General features: G+C 37.4%; 3 protein-coding genes across 4 annotated transcripts; 1 reads left to right on the top strand and 2 right to left on the bottom strand.

The window, feature by feature from the left end:
• Nucleotides 1-194: 194 nt before the first annotated feature.
• LOC110066690 (NEDD4 family-interacting protein 1-like) lies at nucleotides 195-10,262 on the bottom strand. The gene is made up of 8 exons (XM_020773931.2): nucleotides 10,073-10,262; nucleotides 4,945-5,074; nucleotides 4,271-4,359; nucleotides 3,705-3,741; nucleotides 3,578-3,622; nucleotides 3,176-3,300; nucleotides 2,069-2,132; nucleotides 195-1,263 (listed from the first exon to the last, which is right to left on the bottom strand). The coding sequence occupies exons 1-8, from the start codon at nucleotides 10,097-10,099 to the stop codon at nucleotides 1,154-1,156; spliced, it is 627 nt and encodes a 208-aa protein (XP_020629590.1). The 5' UTR covers nucleotides 10,100-10,262; the 3' UTR covers nucleotides 195-1,153.
• A 1,201-nt stretch (nucleotides 10,263-11,463) lies between these two features.
• LOC110066822 (uncharacterized) lies at nucleotides 11,464-14,286 on the bottom strand. The gene is made up of 4 exons (XM_089273845.1): nucleotides 14,048-14,286; nucleotides 13,821-13,890; nucleotides 12,893-12,938; nucleotides 11,464-11,895 (listed from the first exon to the last, which is right to left on the bottom strand). Exons 1-4 carry the CDS (start codon nucleotides 14,277-14,279, stop codon nucleotides 11,620-11,622), a joined length of 624 nt encoding a protein of 207 aa, XP_089129971.1. The 5' UTR covers nucleotides 14,280-14,286; the 3' UTR covers nucleotides 11,464-11,619.
• Nucleotides 14,287-14,290: 4 nt separating this feature from the next.
• LOC110066821 (uncharacterized) lies at nucleotides 14,291-18,538 on the top strand. 2 transcript variants are annotated; one of them, XM_020774070.2, is made up of 4 exons: nucleotides 14,291-14,462; nucleotides 15,936-16,005; nucleotides 16,518-16,563; nucleotides 17,583-18,538. In XM_020774070.2, the coding sequence occupies exons 1-4, from the start codon at nucleotides 14,324-14,326 to the stop codon at nucleotides 17,859-17,861; spliced, it is 534 nt and encodes a 177-aa protein (XP_020629729.1). In that variant the 5' UTR covers nucleotides 14,291-14,323; the 3' UTR covers nucleotides 17,862-18,538. The 2 variants fall into 2 exon arrangements, with proteins under 2 accessions (XP_020629729.1, XP_089129972.1); XM_089273846.1 differs by having other exon boundaries at nucleotides 16,518-16,887; nucleotides 17,583-17,691.
• Nucleotides 18,539-18,645: the final 107 nt, after the last annotated feature.

Here is an 18,645-nt window from a genome sequence, read left to right as displayed (position 1 = left end):
CCTTATTCGGTTACCGGTCGTTCAGCCCCCCAACCAGAGGTCAAAAACAGTCTATTTCTCGTTCTTTAAGCGTGAATATGGGGGCTAATCAACGATGGGTTACCCCTTATTCACATCGGCGCTTAGAGAATGAAGAAATGTAACACGACCACAAACAAGTCCCTAACGAGAGCGTCAGAACTCAAAATCGGGTGTCCACCTTTTGATACATTTAATCACTTATATACAAGTCACACAAGCCCACTATATATTGCTACAAGTGTTTTCTATAAAGCGACACAACATAAATGAGTATTCTGTTCCGATCCCGTTCACAAGATATCATTAATATCACGTATATTATCAACGATTCTTTAAACATTTAATACGATCTCCCTGTGTAGCATCCTTTCACCACATTTCTTACAGATCATGTAATTTCTAGTCGAATTTCAACCCTTTCACCCTTCTTGTTTGGGGGGAGGGCTTATTACGTAAAGGTTAGTTCAGTCGTGTTACACGTAGTTTAATGAGGTGTTTAAAATTATGTTGTTTTGTTATATTGTTACACAATCTTGACTGTTTACAGCCACAGAAACCACAGCAGATTCAATCAGGAAGATACATCACACACTCTACTCTACACAGTGCCTCATCACTTAAAATATCACAGCAAAATTACTCCATAGTTTCAGCTGCCTTCACCCCGTTTGCAAATGTGAAGAAATACGGTCTCTTGCCTTGTTATATTACGCAACCAAATTATTAGAATTGCTAGCAGATGGCCTAATACCCACATTTCATATTTAGTCTATAGCTACCGTAGCTACACATTCATCGTACATGGTTTAACTTCCCTCAGTGTTTGAACAAACTAACGAGACTAATAATGATTTAATACTTATTAATAATAGGCTGTTTTAGAAGAGAGACATTCAGCTTATACTGCTCTACGTATATAAGGGGAAAACTAGTAAAATACAAATCTTTATGATGGCTAAAATCACTTCTCCTAACACATCTTGTTCTAATCTAGCCTAAGTACTTCAAGCAACGGTGAATGATCTAAACCATCTTTGTTTATCTTCTCCCAAGTACCAGGCACTATCCAAATCTAAAATTACTAGTTGTGTATTAACTAGAGGTACGTGGCTGATAACATCAACTCCAGGAATTAACTGCTGCCAGGAATTCCCCAGTAGCGCGGAAAAGAACGACAACCTTTCTTCACCCACCACTTGATGTGCAAGTAAACCAAGATGCTTCGAACAAAAATTAACCATCCTACAAAAAAAAAATTACATCGGAAAATGTCTTGTAAATCGGTGCTGTTGTACCTTAGTAAATAATAATAATAAATAGTATTTTTATAGCGCCTATCCAAGAGTGATCTAAGCGCTGCCCGTAGACTGCTACCTTGCAGCAGCAGTAGTATAAAGATACCAAAAACTATTGATTATATGTAAAAGCAAGTATAGCCTTTTGAAGTCCATGGCAAGCATGCTGACAACTTTGTCCCGACGATTATACAGGGGTTTCATTAACGTTTTCAGCAGAAGGCAACTGGTTTTCGCAAGTGGACAGAGCTATTAGAACTGAACTTCTTTGTAAGAACAACTTTCTGCCAGATGGTCAAACCAGCCAGGCAAAATCATCCCCACAGCCGGTCAATTTGCCTGGTGCCTGGCCCATAATGAAACCCCTGGAAATCCCTGTTGTAATTATTTTAGTTATACGCCTGAGTTAAGAGACACACCGTGGGAATAAAATATAACACAGTGTCACTAAGTGATCCCAGCCAGCACTCAAACTCGGTGAACTTGAACCAGATGTCTCAGGTGTTAACCATTAGGCTGCCTTGTCTCCTATGATGGCTAAATGTTTAAGTCTGTCCCAATGCCCAAAAGTTGATAGGGTGGTTTACAATCGAGTGTTGAAAGTAATCAGGCAATTACCTTTGCTTTGGTTTTGATTTTGGTTTTACTATGGTTTGAGACTGGCTGAGTAGTCTAACTGGTACGTAATTGGTTTTGCTTTTGTTTTCAACAATCTACAGTGCTCTATTTTTCAGATTAGCTTTATTTGTTACCTAGTGCAAGGAAGAGCCACCAAATCCAAGACTGAACAACCACCATGTCATCGGATGTTGTATTCTGCAAAAATTAACACATTTCACTGTCAACTGCAAACTTCCAAGCAAGAGCAAATGCTGTCAAAGCTTGTTACTATAATGCACGAATTTTTTTGAACCCTCTCCTGTTTAGTTTGGATGTTCACTGACCCTGCAGTGGCATTTATTAGGTCAACAAAATTGGAAGTGAAAATAATTCTGAAAGTAGGGCTACATGTATCTTTGTCCAAACAGGCACAGGTACTTCAAGACGACATCAAAACTAACATTGCATTAGGTCATTTCTGAATTACCTTTTATAGCCTCTTTCTCAAAGCAAGTCTTGGTGCCCATCCTTTCATATGAAAATGAGATTTCATTCACAAGCAAATTAAACTCATTTTCAGATGAATGGTTATGCACCAGGTCTTGCTTTTATAGAGAAGCTCAGGACAACTTGGAAATGGGCTATTCAAAGGCATAATACATGCACAGTGAAAACAGTATTAAGTGTAACCCATTTAAGCAAAAAGCCTATATTAATATAATCAATCGCCTAGGAAAGTCACAAACTTTCTTCCCATATTATCTGTAAAATGAACCTGGATTAAGGAGACAATACAGTCGACCCCTGATAACGCGAACCTTCACGCGAAATTGAAAAAGGTTTGACTTATTGGGAGTTCTAGTTATCGGGGGTTGAGAACAAATGACCAGAGAAAACGGTGTTTAATGTTTTTCTATTCATGCAGCATACATTTTAATCAAATTTAAGTACAGAATAGAGAAGTAAAACTATACATCTCTAAATTACTGTATAAATCAGAAGGTGATGTGATGTGAAAAATATAACAAAAGAAAGCAGCAGGGAGAAGTCCACGAACTGCAAACTGAACAGGTTTTTTTCATGTGGCTGCTTCAAATTTGACAGAAATCAAGGGGAAATCAATTTTGGTTCGAGTTAGCGCGGGGTTCAAATTAGCGTGGGTTTGAGTTATGGAGAGTTGACTGACCCGTAGGTGTCCTCTTAATACAGCTTTCACTGTTATGACCTTTATTTCAGTCAGATTAAAAATAAATCCTTACCTTCAAGATAAGAACCCACTTTACAACGGAGAGGCCAAACCCAGAAATTGCACCATACCTCCCAGCAACTGTCTTGGTCATACAATAAGCAGCAAAGAATCCCAGCCAGTTGAAAACAAACGCCACTACAATTACACGCAAACCAAAATACTGTTGTTTAATTGTTGGGATTATAAAGGTGTGCACAAACAATAATATTCTAAAGACAGTTTGATGCTCCATAGAAACAACAAAAGACAAGAAGAAACATTGTCTCAAATACAATACAACACTAACTTGTATCTATAGTCAATAATATTTTGTTTGACTAAACATAATAAATTAACATGACTGTATGTTAAACAAGGTGTAGCACAAATACAGCTGTGCAGTTGGCCATTTGAAATGAACTCAACCACTCACTGATAAAGCAGATCACAAATAGCCAGTCATTCCCAAGATCAACTTCTGCAAAAAGAGGAAAAAAGAGAATTAAAAAATGTCAGTTTTGAACAAGGGAAACATCCTCCAAGAATATTTCTAATCATACCTATTCCACCCTCAATCAGAAGTGCATTCCTTTCAACCTAAAACGAAAAAAGCCATTCATAATAATTAATAAATACTATTATTTGCTGATAAAACAAGTTTTCATTAAACTGCAACTAACATTACACTGTAAATTCACACTGTTCATAAATTTGTTCCTGTGATCAAGCCCTTCTACATGTATCTGTGCCAAGAGCGAAATGCACTACACTTGGTGACTGCACCTAGTTTTTTTCTCGTTCGGGACCATTTTTACAGAGCAATTTGCCCTTGGCCATACGATCAAGCTCATTTTTGGACATTTTCAAAAAATGATTGCAAACACACAAGTATCCTTTTAAAATCGGTTATGACTGTTTATAATTTTTGTAAATCTTAGTTACATAAGCCATTTTATATTTTTGTATTTTTAGCACACAATTTATGCTTTTTATAGATCTTTGTTTCACTTTGTTAGCTTCTTTTTATATGTAAAGCGCTTTTGAATATTTCATAGTATTAGCACTATATAAATGTATAATTATTATTTGCCATGAACCATAACTAGCACGGCAGTCTACAACTTACCAAATCATCATGTAGTTCTTTGACCCTTTCAGCTTCCTCGTACGTTGGCAACTTGGCAGCAATGTCATAAGATGGTGGTAGATCAGGATCTAAAGGTAGACATCACATGCAGACATTGGTACAGTTTACAGTGAATATTATACTATAATGGCAAGAAAGACCTCATCCCCAAAAAGGTATAATAAATAGAGGATGTTACACGTACATGGTGGTGAAAAGATATGTAATTTTATGACAGTTCAAGTGGCAAAAACAACACTATTGCTTGCCATCTTTTAACCCGTGTTTGGCATTGAAGATTTGTTAACCATTCTATGCAATGGCACAAAATGATGTATTGATATCCTCACTAGTCAGGATACGGAAAATTTTCCACTATGGTCCCAGATGCAAATTCATGTGAATTTTACGAGTGGTCTCTTTCCCAGTAAAACACTTGTGTCTATATTGTGAGAAATTGTGAGAGATCAACTGGTTTGAACCATTTATAACAAAAATAAATTTAAACAAAGACATACATACATGTATGATTTTATTCTTTCTAAATTATGCTACATCTAATACTCTGAGTTCAAATAATATCTTTTACTTCCCAAATAATTTACTTCTCATATAATTTTACTTCTCACACAATCACATACATGTAAATATTGAAAATAATCTAGTAACATTACCTGGAACACCACCATGTTCATCAGTAGGTTCATATGGTGGAGGCGGAGAATACAGTACAGCGTCATCAGGGGGTGGGACAATCGTCAAGGTAACAGGAACTGGAGGAGAGGGTGGTTCACTTGTGGCCACCTGAAATATACACATGTATACAACAATGAATTTTTTGAACAGTGCAATTTCTCAATCTACTAGTGTTGCAACAATACACCGATGCACCAGTGAATCGCAATATTTTTTGGTCACGATATGAATCTCGATATTATGACAAGATATCACACTATTATGATATTGTGATTCATGTCATATGAAAAAATTCAACATTCAGAAATAACTGTCTTTTATGACTCCTTACCCAAGTCCAAGCCCTTTCAGAGCTATTTAAAGGGACCTGGGAAAGGGAAAAAGAGTTCCATCTTTGCTTTGTATTGCTTTATGTGCTTCCAGTCACGTATTTTTCAAGATGGCAGCACAAAATCACGCGCAGTTTCAATTAATTGTCAGCTGACACACTCTTGCGCACCCCTGGACAAAACACATGGTTCATCCATTCTTTGCAGCTCTTCTTTGCCTGTCAGTTGTATATCATTGATGTACCACATCATGTATTGTATCATGGCACTTGTATCGAGATATGTATCATATCGTAAGAGAAATTGTATTGTTACAGTCCCACAATCTACTTGAGATGCATCCTCAATACAGCACTTGCAGCAAGCACACCATTAAATAAGCACTCATTAGTCACACACTACTAGCAAAATGTTACCAAGTACATTTACAACTACCAAACTCTGCTACCATCACTGCTAATGACATGTATAAAGATGGCTGCAGAGCCATCACCTTCAATCTAGCAGGACAGGAGAGTCCTCTTTTTATGTACTAAACAAGTACAAACTATTACAGTACGTTGACAATTTGTAATAAGTATTCTACCATCACAATCTGATTACAAATCATGTCTATTACAACAGCCAACTGAATTATCACAATAATTATTTTGATAATTATTGCCACGTGAAGGTGAATTAATCTACATGACACGAGCATGGGATCAAGAAAAATTCTGAGTCTCCGACAGGAATTGAACCCACAACCTACCGAACACCGGGCAGGCGCTCTATCCACTGAACTACGAGAACTCATGGAGAGCGAGGCCATTTAACTGAGTTCATAAATGACAGGTGTCCTGCATAGTGCTAGGATCAATGCTATCGAAGTCATCGTGAGTAGTGATAAATTAATAACGTTTCTCAGATATTTAACCCAAACCAATTTACGTATCACGAACTGTGAGAATGAAGTATCATTCCTAACAACACAAGACAAAACACTATACTAAACATTTGAATCTGTAGTTAGTGCATTACTCATAATTTGTGATAGGGCCACTGTGACTCAGGGAAAAGATAGAGGACACGTTTCTATGTAATGAGTCTGAGAACATTGTACTCACAGCTGTTGATTCGGGTGCAGTGCTAGTGCTCCTTTGCTAACAATAAAAAATATTTACAATTTATGAATTTAGCTTTCTGAAGTACAATACAATGTATTACTAACACATTTTCATTTAACCCACTGAAGGCTGACTGTTTCTTCATAACTGATGGTATAAACCAGGTAGCATTGTTGCAAGCATCAAAACATGTCTACTACAACAGAAAACTAAATTATATCACAATTGCCAGGTTTCTCTAACATTTAACCCAAACCAATTTACATATCATGAACTGCAAGAATGAAATATCCTACATAACAACACAAGACAAGCACTATGCTTGAACCTTTGAATCTCAAGTTAATGCACTGCTCATAATTTGTGATTAGGATTGTGCCTTTTCAGGGACGAGATCACAGAAACATTTCTATGTAATGAGTCTGAGAATGTTGTACTCACAGCTGTTGAGTCGGGTGCAGTGCTTCTTTGCTAACAATAAATCAAAGGAGACCTATCGTCAAACTCGTGGATTAAGTAATCTAGAGATGAAACATGTTGGTGAACTTGCAATTGCTGGTGTATTTTGAAAGGCTGTTAAAACAAGCCGGGTTCATACCATGCAAGTTCACACTTATCTCACAAAGCGTAGGCTTTCTCGTTGGTTTTTGTTGCACACATATTACTGAATAGCTAGGGTGGCAAAATTGCAGCTGAACAGAGAGTGGTAAAGGCTAAGGGTTCTTGGGTCACAGCGGACACTCGTGCCAAAGAAAACATAGAGTACACCCAGATCTTGATGTTGATGTCTGTCTACTGGGCAAATTTACAAGTATTCAAGTCATACAAGCTTACAGACCTTTTTCATTGCATTTCACTCAAGGCTATAGGTAAGGTTTCTTATGAGACAGCACTTCTTTTCCAATGTAGAACCGCTTGTCTCTCTATATATATATTGCATGTAAAGTACATCAAAATAAGTAGCCTCATTTGCAAGCATTTTCAGTGTTGATCCAAAAAATCTGTCCACCCATAAATATGTGCTCCTACGAGCTCACAGAGGGGTTTCTTTCCCTTTGTTATCTTTTCAATCAGGAAGCAAAAGTGTAAACACAAGACAAGGTAAAAATCATTTAAGCTTATCAAAATCAAGTATTTGGGAATTTTTTTCCAAGTTTATGTGCATTTCACATCCTACTCAGAGTTCAGATCAATATACTAAAATAAACAAGACAAGTATAGAGAACACAACTTTAATCTAAACCTAACTCGATGTCGGTTGAACGTGGACTACTCAATTGATTGAACGTTGGATCTCACAGGAGATCTAATCAGCTAAACTTGAAAAGTAAAACGATAATAAGCCAAAGACTACTGCAAGGCTGACACAAGGTATATTCAAAACAATATTTCGGCTGGCCTCAGGTTTAGATGTTACTAATTATAATAATGAAATTACAATATTATATAATGGTGCCGATGTTGTCCTGGTTTCGTTCATTGAGAAGTGTTCATTTCACTCATACAAGTTCATTAAGGTCCTCGAATAAGACACATTCTCATTAAAGCTTACCACATTAATAGGTCACTTTCCAGCAAACAAATGCTCATCTCCTGGTCATTTTGAACACCTGGACGAGTCAAATGCTCATGAAATTCAGCGCTTAAGTTGGCCATAGTACTAATTCGAACATTCAAAGTCAACTCCACTTCAATTTAGCGAAACACCTAACATTAATGGTCGTGTAAAAGCTACAAAATCATCAATTCGGGCTGGCATGATGCATCCTTTGAGTAGTAACCGCGCAAAAACAATAGCGAGGCTCGCGCTGACTGCACGGTTACTATTCCAATATGGCATCAGGCTCGGTTACTATTCCAACATGGCGTCGGCCTCAGGCACTCTTGTTTGGGCTGACTAATTACGAACAGTGTCTACACCTGAGTGAGTGAGTGAGTGAGTGACACATTTGCATATCGGAGTCCCCGCAAGAAACACGTTCCTACGCTTCGCGTGTCCACAAGTTTAAAAATTGTTTGTAATTAATGAATTTAGCTTTCTGAAGTACAGTAAAATATATTACTAACACATTTTCAGTTAACGCACTAAAGGCTGACTATTTCTTCATAACTGATGGTCTAGTACAGAAGTTAAAAATAAAACCAGGCAGTAATTTTGTTGCAGTAGGCAGCTGATTTTGCCAACTTTTCTTAATAATCATTAGAATTAGAAGAATGATCAAGCAGAGCAGCCAGCTGAAATCATAAAGTAGACACTGATTTTTACTGGCAACAAGCTATTTTTAACAAACCTGACCATACCACTGTTATCTTGTTAAACTCATCAACAAACAATGAGCTTAGGGAATGGTGCCTGAAAGGATAGTGGAGCCAGAGAGCAAACAAAACTAACGAGAACTGTCCAGCAGCAAAAAACATGCGGAATGATTTGACATCTGAGGCCGAACTGTAAAATACAGGCGTCCCCACACAAATCCCCAGGGCCACCCCGGACTAGCTCCAATGGACACTGCTGGCCAGCAATCTTGTTTCGCATTTAACTTAGCCTAAATAACATTTAGCCACATTTAAACAAAAGTATCAGACCTAAGCACAACTTAAATAAACACTAACCATGACAGTAGATTTCTGATTAGATAAAGTGCCTATTTTTTTTTGAGTCAAGTTAAGAAAATAAACTGCATATGTCAGTACTGTTTACTGTAGCTAATATAAACACTTTTTATCATAACGACACAAGCTTTTTACCAAATGAACTCCAGTTTTCCACCATCAATACATGTACCCAAGTTACAAATATAATTTTAATTGCCCCCATAGGGTTATGACCAAAATGCAAAGAAGCATGCTACGAGTCCCAGTGTGAATAAGGAGTAATGTGTGTTGAAATATAGGGTATAACATTTGTTTACAGACTAATCTCAGTTGAACAGCGAGGCACGCCAGGTGTTTTGTAGACGCAGGCAGGTCAGGATTAAAGAACACCAGTATGAAGCAGGCAGCAGGTAAAGTTATGGTACTAGGAAAAATTGCCAGCTACTAAAGTATGTGTTGCCAGGGCTGCCGCCTGTTAAGTTCCACAAAGTGCACATTATATGTTCCATTGAAAGAGTAACTATAATCTACAGTCTCACCATTGACATACCTAATGTAAATTAAACATTGCTCTTGCCAGTCGAGCCAATATAAAATGATATCGTAAATGTATGTCACAGTAATATAATACCCCTAATTTATCCTGATATCTGATCTTACTGTACAGCCGTACATTAACAATCTCTTGTGACAAAGTTCACCATGAATTTACAAGGTTTTAGAAAACGTGATCTCGTTCTTTAAATAAAATAGTGAGATTTAGATTTTACGGGTGGTAAACTCAAGCTTAATTAGCTTATTAAATAAGTCATATATCGACGAAGCAACATTTACGTATGCACAAATATTGTTTATAAACGCAAAAAAACACCAAGACAAATAAAAATACCGCGTTTATCATTAAGAACAAGCTTTGAATTAAAGGAAACTAAATCAGTCTATGATGCCTTTCAAGATCCCAATAAAACCTACAAAAGATAAGCTTCAGAACTTGATAAAAAGGTAAAATCGAAGCTAAATTAGTTTCTATTATAAACGAACAACATGAAGCATAAGTGAACAAACGATTCACCCACCGGTTCGTAACGTTGATTTGACGCCATTACGGGCTTCTAAGGAAAGCCTCAAAGCTTTCCAAATATTTTCGTCGTAACTGTTACGTTTTCTTCCTCTCTCGAACGAACACAACACACTAAAATCGTAGGAAACCACGAATCAATATGGCGACTTAATTCGCACAAGGGAAGGAACCCCGAGACTCGTTTTGAAGAGATATATGACGTCACAATATTTCCTTGTTTACGACACAGGGCACCCAGATAAACCAGATCCCTCTAACACTGGTTACCTTGTCCCAGACAGGAAAATATAAAATGTCCTTTTTGTTACAATTTTCCAAGTATTAAAATGTAGCTCAAAATGCGGCAAAATGGAAAAACCCAACTCTCATTCCCAGGATCTCTCTGCTTCCCATCCCTTGGGAATGAAGTTGGCAAATAACCATTTTTTGATTAATTTTTTAAAAAAATCCAAAATAAAGCAAAGCATTACCCTGTCTTTGTACTGAGCATGTAAGGGATGGATCATTATGTTTTTGAGAAAGGGGAGGGTAGGAGGCTAGGCAATTTCCAAAATGACATTCCTGGACAGAAGAGCCACGGAAAGAAAAAATCGAGCAATTGTTTTCCACTATTCTGGTCCTGCTTTTTTGATGTTAAACAATCCTTTCACAGGCTTTTGCCCACCAAAACAAAATAAAGCAAAACCTGAAGGTGAGAAAAAAATTTCATGCCCCAGATTTGCCCCCCCCCCCCTCCCCCCCACTCCCCATCAAAAAAATAATGGTCTGTCCGTAAGGCAGAATGGGGTGTACCTCACTGCTGTAGTAACATGCCTGTGGTGGAATGAGCAAAATAAACATGAGAACAAGGAAAAAGAGCAGCGACTGTCTGAGAACCTGGCACGTAAATCATGCACTTTTATGGGGTTTGACACTTAATATCACTTGCGTAACTCCACTCTTCCACTGCTCCACCTCTTCTGCCCCCCCCCCTTTCCCCTCCCCCGCTACCTCACCCCATCACAACCATCACATGAAAGGAATTTGCCAGTATAAATTATTAGAAGAGAAACCATTGAGAAACCATTTAGCTGACAGAGTGGTTTAACAAGTCAAGGAGCACCAAATTTATAAATCAAAGTCTGAGCTTGCGAACACAGATGGACATAGGGCTTTAATTTATTTCATGCCACCAAAACATACAAAAACAAAAGCCAGAAATTCGTCTGTGTTCACTGGCTAACTGAAAGATGGAAAGTGTAGGCTCAAAGCAAACAAAAACAATCAAGGTGGGAAAAGAAGAGAAAGAAAACTGCTTTTTCAATTCTCAGACAGCTCCCCCCCCCCCCACCCCACCTCAAACATATCACTTTTCATGAAAAAACAGTCTTAAAATGTCAGTAAAAATACATTGCACATATTCAGCATTTATTAATGTCTAAATAGTACATTAACACAAGTTACTGGTATTGATTGTTAAATCCATTTCTAAAAAAAATATCACTGAAAAAAAGTTTCCTGGAATTAACACCGTCAACAAACAATAAAATGTGCGTGGTCATTTTAATGTGACTTCTTCTTTGCTGCTGTTCTGCCATTCTCCATGCAATCTAACAGTATTTTTCCAGTGGCTATCATGCAGAGGAAGGGAACAATTATCCAGATACCATTTGGAATAATGTACAGAATGACAAGTTTCTTCAAATTGCTGTAGTTCACAAAGTCTTGTCCACCACACACTGGAGTAGAGACCAGGAAATATAACACTGTCTTCGCAAATGTCATGGTAGCTACCATGAAGGCAAGCAGCACTGCGAGACCAGCTTTGCCCTTGATATGCTATATAAAACAAAACAATAAACAAACTTTAAAAAAAACAGGAAATAAAAAGATATTGATACCACTAACCACAAATACTGTAACAACCTTAATTAAGTGGTTTGTGTCATTATATACTGTGAACTGCCGCTTATAAGCCCTCCCACTTACAAGTACCCCTGGTTATGGCCCATCTACTTCTAAACAAAATATTACTTTCTATTATAAGCCTCCTTCCCTGGATATAAGCCCCCCTCTAGGTTAAAATAGAATAAAATTGATATAATTATATTGATATTTTAAAGCTAACATAAAAAAGAGGATAGGAAAAATGTGTGCGATCAACACTGCTGTAAGTAGCTCATTTTGAAACAGTTTATAAACAGAATGATATAAGCCCTTCTATTTATCGGCCCATGCAAAAGTACCCCTTATGCGTGGTAGTTTACAGTATTATATTTATCAAAACTGTGAGATGAACTATAAGATGTAAGACATTCCAATCCAAAATTCCAATGAATTCTGGTCTAGATCAAAAGGTTCATAACTGCTAGTTTCCACAGTGTGGGAAATATCTACAACTATTGCTACTCAGCCTGGATGGAATACCTTTGTCAAGCCAGCCCCATCAATATCATTTCAGTGCCTATTTACACTCGTACTTCTGAGAAAGCTAAATTACATAATAAGCTTGGTTCTTGTCCAAGAATACAACAGAAGGATTGAGCAAAGCTTAGCCCTGGATGCATCAAGCAGAAGTCCATAATCTGTGGACTCTTATTTATAATTTTTGCCCAAACTTAGAGTTATTCTCCTCAAATCTGATAGGCTGACAACTAGCACAAGCTCAAAAAAATCAGAACAAGCCTAAAGTCGTGATCCTTAAAGTAACAAAGAAGATTGTCACCTAAGAGAACTAGAATGTACACCAATCATTTTTCTTCTGAGCCTACCATGCCCACTTCCAAAAAAACCCTTTAAACCAAAACTACGTCTGCCTTGAGATCTTTTTACTTACCATGGCCAATGTGACAAAATTGAAGACAACTTCTACGAGATTCATCCTAGAAGAAGAGACAAAAGTTAGTATTGGAGAGTTGTCGACATAAAATAATAAAACTGACATTCACCGTAACTTTGACACTGGATGAATCACCCAATTAAATCATGGCTCTCAGGGAAACAAACAACCTCAGAAGACAGGAGTGAGTAAAATGCAGGAATTACCAAGCTTTGGTTGTACCAAAAAATAGTATAATTTAAAACAAAACAACAACAAAATATGACCCAGACTCACCCACCTTGCAATACCCCCCCTCCAGGTTGCAATAATTGCTGATTCATGACTCAATGGGATGTTCCATTTTTAATGACCCCCCCCCCCCCCCCCACCCACCCACCCAACCCCCAAGGGCCTGTTGGAAAATTTTTCCAAAGAAGCCAACAAAAGTTTGGGTTCCAACAATAAAACAATTAGGGTGTCAGATTCTGCCCTCTATAAGGGGAGGTGCAGTTAAAAACTGGAATATCACAGCCGGCCCAAGCTCAGTGTGTGACTGTTGTGGCAAAAAATAAAATGCAATGAACGCTTTATAGAATTAACTTTAGGCCTAAATATACCGAAATAAAGCTGTGAATATGCAAATAAACTTCAGTCACCTCAGCACAGGGTTGCCTGTGTCTTCGATACAGTTGACACAAATGGAAATCGGAGACACAAATGGAAGACACAAATGGATGCAGGTGGATGACACTTGCACTGATGACACTTGCACTCAGTTGCACTTGCACTGAGTCCCAGACACTTTTATGTTTGTGTGCCACCCTTTGAGTTGTAATCAAGCCCTACCCATCACCCCTAAGAGAGCATACTCGAAAACTTATTAAAATAAGAAAGATTATTCAAGCTAAGTAAAATGACCAAATACAAATAGAGTATTTCATACCAGCTGACCCCTTTAACAAAACCATCTTCCATGTCTTCGTATCTGTAGTCTATCGACACGTAAAGGCTGTCTGAATTGAAGAAACATGCAATTCAACAGATCAAGAAATACATGGTTCAAATTGACAGTGTGCTTAATTAAAGTTAAGTTAATATCACAGTGATATTAACATCACTAAAGGTCCACAACTGGGTCCACAACTGGGCTATCAAACGCTAGTATCTTACATGGACTGTAAAGCCAGTTAAGATCTCCCCCCTGTGACTTCATGGTACGTGGCCGCAAAATAATGTAAGTTGCGTCAATTATACATATGATTCCTGTAATAAACTGCCACCAAGCTACCCACGAGGGCATGGAAACTTTCTTTTCGTTAGCCATCTTCTCTCTCCAGGGTCTCTTGGACGTTTGTGACCTTCTCGAAATTCGATCGTTTGGAAACCCTGACCCATGATACATTGCGCCAACTCGTGTGCAAATTTCCTCTTTGGGAAGGTTTCAAGATGACGGTGCGATTTCTTCCGCTTTGGGTTGCAGTTTGGCTCGGTATTACGAGTACCACATGCACGATCGATTCTTTGTTTGTGCTTTTGCGACCTCATACACTACCTGGCGGAAAATGGAACTACGTTTTCCAACCTTGTAAGCCTTAAATAACTTAACTAAGTGTCTCGATCGCGTGACTCAATTCAAGATAAGCTGTATGATAATAAGCTTTAAAATATTTAATATTTCTATAGCGCGAATTAACATATATATTTTTATATATGATCAAATGTGCCTTACAATAACATACACAAATCGTAAAAAATAAAATTAAAATCCACTTAGTAAAAATACATGTATTCAACCTATATCCTAATAAAGAAAGGATACATTACAAAATGTTAAAAATTACATCTGCTACTAAGGAGGCTGGCAACAGTTTCCAGCACTTTTCTAACAGCTATACTTTGAAGGATGAATACTATCACCATTTAACAAGTGATGTTACAATAATGTAAAAAGTTGCATCTTATCATGCTTATTACAATTCGATAATAAAAAATGGGGGTCACGGAGCTTATATTTAAGTTATAAGTGCTTAAAGCTAAAATTAAGGGTGTTTTTAGCAGGTCCTATTGTTTCTATGGTAACTAATTGTGCCACAAAATTGACAGTAGCATGTTCACCAATGATTGGGTAGTTTTTTTTATACCACGATTTTTGCATCAACCAATATAGTGTTTATAATGACCCATCAAAATCTAAGTCTGATGGAAAGTACGGGAATCTGTCTCGCACCACCTTAATCATTCAACTTACTGCAGGTTTTCCAGGTAGTTGCACTGCATAGATTAGGCTGCAGATTATTTCAAATAATATTTTTACAACATCCCTATGCTACTACAAAATGGTTAAATTAGAGCACACTCGTCAGCTAAATAACCACAAAATTTTATCATTCAGTATTTATTTTGTATACAGGTGCGCTTGAAGGGGGTTGGTGGTGGTGGGGGGAGTGGGTCTTGTCACGAAGTCACGAAACTTAATTTTGCATTTCACAACTCAATCTCTGTTTTCATGGTTCTCAGAAATACATGTTTCACTGAGTATACTTCAATCTCGCTCCACAAAAGGGTTTCACGGCAAAAACAACTGGCTAACAGTAGGTACAAAGTAAGATTCACAAAAGTATAGGAATAGGGAGAAATAGGGAAAAACTTTTACAGCATTGTGCAATATTTTGCTATACAACACAAACAACTCAAAGAGTTTGATAAACAGATAATCATCAAGGAAGGGGTAGAACTGGAGGTAAAAGGTATAATTGGAAGTGAGAAGTTCAGGTCCGCCTTACTAATTACCGACCACATTTGTAACACAAATAAGAAAACACCCTGTAATAAAATGTATGCTAAAAGCCGCACCTCTTTAACTTGATAAAAACACAGAACTACTGTAGCATGATCTGCTGCCATTATAATATGATGGAATGGGCAGAGTAAGTTTGCATTAAACAACTTCTACACTTGCCTGTGCTGTTTCTTTTAATGAAATGACTTGCTTAGGAGCTTAGTATTTCATCAAGTCAACTCCTTTTTAGCAAAATTTGTTACTTTCTATTTTTTTCAGACAACCTTTACATAGAAGTTGACCCAATATACAAAGATCCTAATGATGCATTTGGCATTGGACAAACATGGTAAGTTTACATCAAGTAGTGGGGGAACAGGGCTTGCAGAGCAGGAAGTTGGATTCCAAACGTGGCAGAAAGTGGGGAAATAAGACAAATTCTGTAGCACTGATAAATATTTTAGAATAGAAAGAGCACCAAGAGATGAGTGTCACAGGGGAAGGAAAAAAGAGTAGGACTAATAAACAGGTATGGGAAGTGTGAAGTTAAGATAATACTGATGTCCACCATCAAGTCAAAAGAGGTTCAAAATTAATGGCAATAATTCATGTCAATGTACAAACTGGCTGTATATAGCATCAGTGGTCTGGATAGTAACACATTATCTTTTTTGATTCGTATTTTGTGTATTTTCAAGAGGAGATTTAGCAAAGATTTTTTTTGTGAAAATTTAAAACACTTCTATCATGAGCCCCTGGCTCGGGAGACTTGGACAACCACTCCCCGTGTTCTTGACGTAAAATAAATTACCTTACCTTACATTACCTTACCTAGTTTAAATTTGTTATAATTTCTTTTAGGATGAACCTGGTGGAGATCTGCCTGAATATCATCACTATATTAATGGTGAGTACTTCACAGTTAGAACAGTGCAGCTATATTATCATTAGTTTTGTTAGTCTGCCTTATAATTTGTGGTTCCAGCAAGTATCCATATCCACTCCAAGGAGCGGTTATTGGAAATTCCAAGGGAGGAGGGTGGCTGTCAAAAGCCAAAAACATTTGAAGGGAAGTACGAGCCAAAACCATCCAATGACTGGGCCATGCCATACTAAGAATGGATCAGCTCATATCCTCGAGGTTGCCCTGCAGTGGACACCACCTGGCAAAAGGAAACCTGGTCAGCCATAAAACACCTGGCATCAAACTGTCATGGCTGAGCTCAGTGAGGTAAAACTCACTTGGGGTGTGGTACTACATATCGCACAAAATAGGGATAAATGAAGAAGGATTGTTGTTGCCTTATGCCCCACAGGGGACAAAGAGTATTAAGAAATAAGTAAGGAAGTAATGAACCAAAACTGGAATTTCTGGAGGGATGTGGTGGGTGGGGTGTCAAACTAAGAACCCTCTGCAGGAGGGGTATGTATATTTTCTGGAATAACACATTAAAGTTTTTATGTGACAAGTAATAAAACATTTTGTATAAACTTCACTATTTAAATTATTATTTGAATAATAATCATTAATGATTTAATAATTTACCTTAATTACAGACTACACTATCGTGTATTAGAAAGACTACGAGACTTGCAAAATATCCAACAATAAGCACATTGTGTTGTTTTAAAAAATATCCACATGATCACCGCCTCTATGGATGTTGTTTCTTTTATGGTTTGACCCCTCCCACCCCCCTCCCTTGGAAAATTTTACTAAAGCCCTATTCTTTCTTGTAAAAACTGTGGTTTTTCTGACCCCCCACTCCAACTAAATTTCCATTATCCGATCTGGAGGTACACAGCATTCAATTATATAAGGTACATTTATCATATCTTATCATAATGGCCATCTTGTTTTGTCAACCTTGAGCTTACGCTGTACTATTAAAATATTAATTTTATTGTTTTTTATTGCGTTTTTAGCATACCAGAAGCAAAGCTGGTCTGGCAGTGCTGCTTGCCTTCATGGTCTCTACCATGACATTAGCTAAGACAGTGTTATATTTCCTTATCTGCTCTCCTTTGTGTGGTGGACCACACTTTGTGAACTACATTGATTTGAAGAAACTGATTTTTGCATTCATTATTCCAAACGGTATCTGGATAGTTGTTCCCTTCCTCTGTGTGATGGCCACAGGAAAAATAATTTTAGATTGCATGGAGAATGGTGAACCAAAAGCAAAGAAACTGAAATCTCATTAGTGTTTTGTAAGAGTAATGCACTTTTAAAGTTCTCTATAACAAATAATTTGGCATACAGGCTATATGCATTTAATTAAAGATGTCCTACACAATAATTTTTCTGAGACAGCCCATAAATCTTGTTATTCTTTTTGTACCACAGAACTGACAGGAGCAACAGCCTCACTGTTAATGGGTGTACTTCTGCAAAACATCCATACCCTGATTAATCAAAGGGCTCTATGAGCCAACTCATTCATGCTCTTTGCCATGAAATGATTTAAGTGTTTATTGAGCATTACAATGTTTATTAATGTTGGTGGCACATCAATAAGCGTCAAGCTTCTTCCTGACATGTATCTTAGCTATCAGCAGGCTTACAATTGACTGGATGATTGGGGAATGAATCATGTGCTGTACAATAGATTTGGACAATATAGCATTGTTCTGTGTGTTGTTGTCAAGCATTTGTGTTCATTGTTTAGCAAATGTTGTGTCGTCTATAAGAAGTGAAAGCTTTATATTCACTGTTTGCTTGTTACAGCTTATGTATGGTATTTTATTCAAAGAAAATGCGAGTGATCTAGTGCACATTTGTCAGTAAACCTTGAGAAAGCTTGCGAAACTTTTATACATATGTCTTGTTACAAAAAATACAGGACAAAATTAAAGATGAATATTCTATATCATATGCCTTACATTGAGCCTATTTTGTTATTTTGGTGGAATGCACAGTGGGAAGGTTGAGTGGATGCAGATAGGTATGCATGTACACTAATATAACAACAGCTACATCCGGGATACA

This window comes from Orbicella faveolata, unplaced genomic scaffold (assembly GCF_042242905.1).
Source record: "Orbicella faveolata isolate gen_17 unplaced genomic scaffold, um_ofav_v1 contig_35, whole genome shotgun sequence".
In the NCBI taxonomy this organism is placed as follows: domain Eukaryota; kingdom Metazoa; phylum Cnidaria; class Anthozoa; order Scleractinia; family Merulinidae; genus Orbicella; species Orbicella faveolata.
This window is presented reverse-complemented; position numbering and strand designations above follow the sequence as displayed.